General features: G+C 36.7%; 1 protein-coding gene and 2 long non-coding RNA genes across 3 annotated transcripts; all 3 read left to right on the plus strand.

The window, feature by feature from the left end:
* Positions 1–1304: 1304 nt before the first annotated feature.
* LOC114543328 (ATP-dependent DNA helicase PIF1-like) lies at positions 1305–2372 on the plus strand. The gene has a single exon (XM_028562358.1). The coding sequence runs from the start codon at positions 1305–1307 to the stop codon at positions 2370–2372; it is 1068 nt and encodes a 355-aa protein (XP_028418159.1).
* Positions 2373–3601: 1229 nt separating this feature from the next.
* Positions 3602–3892, plus strand: LOC114543329. The gene is made up of 3 exons (XR_003689988.1): positions 3602–3625; positions 3740–3790; positions 3866–3892. It is a non-coding gene; the product is annotated as an uncharacterized LOC114543329 (long non-coding RNA).
* Positions 3893–4826: 934 nt separating this feature from the next.
* On the plus strand, positions 4827–5153 carry LOC114543325. The gene is made up of 3 exons (XR_003689987.1): positions 4827–4870; positions 4982–5002; positions 5099–5153. It is a non-coding gene; the product is annotated as an uncharacterized LOC114543325 (long non-coding RNA).
* The last annotated feature ends 847 nt before the right edge of the window (positions 5154–6000 follow it).

Consider the following 6000-nt stretch of genomic DNA (forward strand, 5'->3'; position numbering starts at 1 on the left):
TGGATGAAAAGGCATGTGCAAGATATATGGCCAAGTATGCAGCAAAAGGGGAACCACGATCAAAATCTGCTTCTGACATACTGAAGTTGTCTGTATCTTCATTACAGAATGATGACCAAGTGTCTTCTGCAATCAAGAAAGCAATGATCCAAGTTGCTGGTGATCGAGACATGGCTGCTCAGGAGACTGCCCATATGTTACTCAGTTTGCCTTTGGTAGGCTGTACGTATAGTTTTGTTACTGTTTCTTTAGAAAACAGTAGAAAAGTGATCCTTGATGCAGAAAATCCACAAGAGGAAGTACTTCAGAATTCTGTTCTTCAAGATTATGGAGAGCGGACAAAAGTGGAGAGTAGGTATAGGGGGTTATCTCAGTTGAATTTGATGCAGTATGCATCTCAGTTCACAAGAGTCAGAGGTGAGTTGACAAAACGAGTGAATCCTTATATTGTCAGGACATTTCCAAAGGTTACAGCCAATCCTGGCAGCCCTACCTTTGGAAAATACTGCAAGTATCAACTCATTAAGTTTAAACCATGGGAAGATAAGTCATCAAATGCATGGGACAATATGGAGGAAACTGATGATATGTTTATTAACACATATGCTTCATTTCTTGAGACAGATTTTGCCAGAGACAATGTATTTGGGTATTCTATTGAAACAGAGATGGTCCATGCTGCACAGACAGATGAAACATATGGAACTGATGAAAGTAGTGATGAAAGCGATGACGAACAGGATCAACCTAATGAGGAAGAGCAAATTGAGGATTGGATGTTGTTATGTAGACTCAACCAACATTATGAGGATGCAGGAAATCAAATGGCAAATAACGAAGCAGTGGATTGGTTCGAAGCAGCAAGAGGCGTGCCAGGGGATTTGTTGAGAGAATCTCCTGGATGGATTTCTAAACAGAGAAGGGATGCAGAGGAGCAAGGTATGCAGTATCACACAGGTGACCAACAAGTGGTGGTTGACCCAGGGACCTTGAATGACAAACAGCGACTGGCATTTGACATTATCACTGCATCCATGGCTAATGATGAATGTGAACCACTACATATGATTGTAAGTGGTACTGCTGGCACAGGTAAGACATATTTAATTAGTGCCCTAAAGCAAGTATTGCAAGACCAATGTATTGTCACAGCAACCACTGGAATTGCTGCATTCAGTATTGGTGGTCAAACTTTGCATTCCGCAGCTCAACTTCCGATTCGGGAATACAGAGAATTATAGGGCGATTCCTTACAGAGATTGCAGCTCAGATTGGAAGGTAAGAGGTTTTTCATTATTGATGAAATGTCAATGATTGGACATAAGATGCTTTCATGGCTTGACAACAGACTACGTGCAGGTACAGGGAAAGAGGATGTCCCATTTGGTGGCATGTCGATTATCCTAATGGGGGATTTTGGCCAATTACCTCCTGTAGGCGATAGGCCAATGTACATTGCAGGTAATGGATCCGTAATCAGTGACCATGGTCACAGTATGTATTTGACATTTGATCATGTAGTCATTTTAGAGCAGGTCATGCGACAGATTGGTGAAGACCCAGAAGTAGTTGCATTCAGATCGCTATTGATGAGACTGAGAGATGGACAAGTTACCGAGATGGACTGGAGACTATTAATACAGCACTCCAGGCCTAACGTTTCAATGGATCGATTTAGTGATGCTATTCGGCTGTACTTTGATAAAAAAAGTGTCGCGGAATATAATTATGAAAAGTTGCTAGAGATTGGACAACCATTGGTCAAAATTCAAGCAAGGCATTCTGGTCGGGGTGCAAGTGCGGCAACCTCTGATGAAGCAGGTGGTTTGGAAGCTGTTCTCTTTTTGTCAACCAGAGCAGAAGTGATGCTGACATGTAACCTTTGGGCAGAAGTTGGTCTTTGCAATGGCTCTTTTGGAACTATTGAGCAATTTTGGTTTGCGGAGAATGTGGGTCCACCAAATCTACCGATTGCAGTACTGGTTCATTTTCCGGCATATTCTGGCCCTGCATTTCTACAAGAATGTTCAAAGTGTATACCTGTGCCTCCAAGACTGTTTGAGTGGATGGCGGATGGAAAGTATTTGTCAAGACAACAATTGCCCTTGCGGCTGAGGTATGCAATGACGATACACAAGTCCCAAGGACAGACACTAACCAAGGCTGTTGTTGATTTAGGTAAAGGGGAGAGAGTTGCTGGCTGCACATTTGTGGCAACATCCAGGGTAAGATCAATTCATGATATTGTGTTTGAACCTATGACATTTGATCGTCTGAAAGTCATTGGTAGGAATAAAAATTTGAAGAAGCGACAAGAAGCAGAACGACGACTTCGTGTGCTTGCAGAAAAGAAGCAGAGGCATAAGCATTGAAAATCTGGTGGATGGATTGTGCTGTAAGTTTGTGTTGTTACATATATATTGTTCAATGATACTGGGCACCAATGTGCTTTCGAGGAAAGACTTGCCTGTTACTAGACACAATTTTGGAAATGAATTTGTTAAAAAATTGTTACAGACATTTCCTCTATTGTGTTTTTGAGGAGGGCAATTTATCATGTAAACATGTGTCATTGCCTGTTACTAGACATAATCTCACGTATTATGTTTTTGAGGGTGGCTGTTGACATGTACAGATATTTACATTATTAAAGTTTGTTCGTTTTACTAAAAAACATTAGAACATCAATCAAGTAAGATACAATATAAACAATCAACCGTTTCACTGTTCAAAACTCTTTACTTTATAATTCGTGCGTGTAGGCGTTTACGCGATTTACCTGGTGACTGAAAAAGAGTTCACGCAAAATCCACGTATAGCATAAATTTCAAAAAGCGCGCGAAAATATCGTCCTGTTCTGTGTCACTGTTTGGACTGCGGTAAGTCATATTCATAATAAAAAACTTTATAAAATATTGAACATTTCGAAGTTCGCCCAATAAATTATACTACACTTCTCGCTTGTTGACATTTTAATTTACAAATTTGAGGAGAAACATTTTTGGAAGAAACTGAAAAAACTGTTTTTAAAGCATTTATAAATTTGTCGATTTTTGCAACGCTGATGGCTGATGCGCTTTACCTTTAGGAAATAATAAAAATATTATATTTTTTCTTATATTTTAGATTAAAAGAAGTTTTGAAAAAAATCTAAAACATGTAAGTTTTTTTATATTACAATAGATATATTTTTTTCAAAACTAATATTTGTATTTTATGATTTTTGAGCTTGCCTCGAGTACGCTATATGGTGCTGTTGTTTTTACATACTTTTTTTGCTCAATATATTTTTTATGTTGATGGCATATTTATATATACTCTAAAGATCTAAAGAAGACGAAGAAGTAAGATGCAAAATTATTTCAACAAAGCACTTTTTTTCATGATGTTGGTAGTGCAATTATTGTATTAATATGTACATCTACTTTACCAACTACTTTAGTGGAGAATATAAATGAGGATGAACTCGTACTTGGTATGTATATAGGCACATATTTATATATCTTTCACTCTGAATGTACAAATTAGCAACTGATTAAAATGTCGTTGATCATTTCCAATGTTCAAAAATCTAATTTAACAATTATTTGTTGGATTTTAGACATTGATATTGATAATGATGATGGTAAATATGATTAAAAAACTATTTGAAATACTATTTTTGTCACAGTTAGTTAATTTGTATGTCTTTTCACATAGCACTAAAAGGATAACACATGCAAATTTTCTTTCACTATAGAAATACTTGAGGCAGTCCCTGACCTGGCCCAGGGGCCAGATGAGCAACCCAGTAAGTTTCGTGATTGATGTGACTTATTGATGCATACTTTCCCCTGCACAACTGAAATACTTTCATTTAATCTAGTGAATCCTCCACCTCAAGAAAGGCCTGGTATGCTTATTGAATATGCACAAAAATGATATGTTCTTTGAAATTTTGTACATACTGCCTATATTGTTTAACATTTATAAATGTATAGTGAAGCAATTGCATGATGATATATATTGAAATGAACTAACTTATATTTTCAATTCTCAAGCCTTGCAAGTTAATGCAAATTTTAATGGTATATATCATCTACTTTGTTCAGTATTATTTAGTTTATGTATTAATTAGTGATGATGATGCATGGTCAAGTTTTTTGTCAACAATTTAAAACTCTAAAATTAAAAAGGTTGCCTCCTATCATTGCATGGATTTATGCAATATGTCAACCAAGTTTGTTTTATTTATTTATTTATTTTAGATAATGACCCACGCCCTGGGTGGTTCGGGGGAAGAGGCCGAGGTACTGTATGATTCATTATATCCACAACAATTGTTTCCAGTTTTTGTCATTGGATGCTACTCAAAAAATATCGCATTATGAGGATGCTCAATATGACATTTTGTTTTTTTAGTGTTACATGGACAAGTTAGAGGTTAGTAAAGTTCAATTGACAATGGTCATGCACCTCAAGAAAGGCCTGGTATGCTGATTGAATATGCACAAAAATGATATGTTCTTTGAAATTTTGTATATACTGCCTATATTGTTTAACATTTTATGATTAGAAAGGTATAGTAGAGCAATTGCATCTTAATATATATTGAAATGAACTAACTTATATTTTCAACTCTCAAGCCTTGCAAGTTAATGCAAACCTTGACAGTATATATGTATCAGCTACTTTGTTCTATATTACTAATTTTATGTATTAAGTGATGATGATGCATGTTCAAGTTTTTTGTCATCAATTTAAAACTCTAAAATTAAAAAGGTTGCCTCCTATCATTACATGGATTTATGCAATATGTCAACCAAGTTGTTTTATTTATTTATTTTAGATAATGACCCACGCCCTGGGCGGTTCGGGGGAAGAGGCAGAGGTACTGTATGATTCATTATATCCACAACAATTGTTTCCGGTTTTTCCCATTGATGCTACTCAACAAATATTGCATTGTCAGGATGCTCAATATGACATTTTGTCTTTTTAGTGTTGCATGGACAAATGAGAGGTTAGTAAAGTTTAATTGATAATGGTCATGCAGTTAACTCAAGATTTTTGGTAGCCTGCAAACCAATTATTTCTTGATATCATTTCTTGATAATAGGGCGGTGTTACAAATGTGGCCTTCGTGGCCACCGAGCGGCGACATGCGACGCACGTATGTATACAGTACCTTATGATTGTCACGTAATGTATAGTCAGTTGTTACGTCACTGGTTCACAAACAATATTCATGGCTTCAGGGCTATTCTTAGATAGTAATGGTAGTATAGACGCTGCCCATCGCAATATATGACAATAATGTTTTAGGCTATTTCTTTCTCCAACTGGTGACCCGAGTAATTATTCTGCAGTTCTATCACCAATTCACAGTTAACTCAAAGCTATGTAATAACATTTTTTATTTATAGGGGCTGTTTGTTGGTTATGTGGCCGAAGAGGCCACACGAAAGTCGTGTGCCCCCAGCGACAGGGGGCACAAAAAACTGGGGCAAAACCCACAATGCAGTTTACAAACTGCACGTTTGAGAAGTTCAATGCTTGATTTGCTTGAACTTCTCAAACGTGCAGATTAGGCTACGTTGATATACAGTGTAATTGAAATCTCCCCGTTGAACATCTTGCCCGGTATACAAATGTTGAATAAGATTTAAAAAAACAATGAGCTATCAGTACATTAAAGACGAGACAATATTGTTTTCAACTAGCTGCTCATAAATCACTGTATGTCAACGTAGCCTCGTGTTGTTCTCACGTTTACGTTATATTAGTCCCGTTTACACTACACTCGATTTATTAATGGCACGGCACGGCACGGCTAAAATGGGTGCCCATTTCATCTGTGATCGGCCTTTGCTTTCGTAGCCTAAACACTAATAAAATTGGGTACGGGTACCAATTTTAGCCGTGCCGTGCCGATAAATTGACTGTAATGTAAACGGGGCTATTGTTATTGATTAAATTTTTTAATTGTTTTAAATTATATGTAAATTGTTATTTTTATTA

Source organism: Dendronephthya gigantea, unplaced genomic scaffold (genome assembly GCF_004324835.1).
Source record: "Dendronephthya gigantea isolate DGI-Jeju-01 unplaced genomic scaffold, DenGig_1.0 000438F, whole genome shotgun sequence".
Classification (NCBI taxonomy): Eukaryota; Metazoa; Cnidaria; class Anthozoa; order Malacalcyonacea; family Nephtheidae; genus Dendronephthya; species Dendronephthya gigantea.

Coding starts and splice junctions, on each gene's coding strand:
- LOC114543328 (XM_028562358.1), top strand. CDS start 1,305: ATGTCAATGATTGGACATAAGATGCTTTCATGGCTTGACAACAGACTA.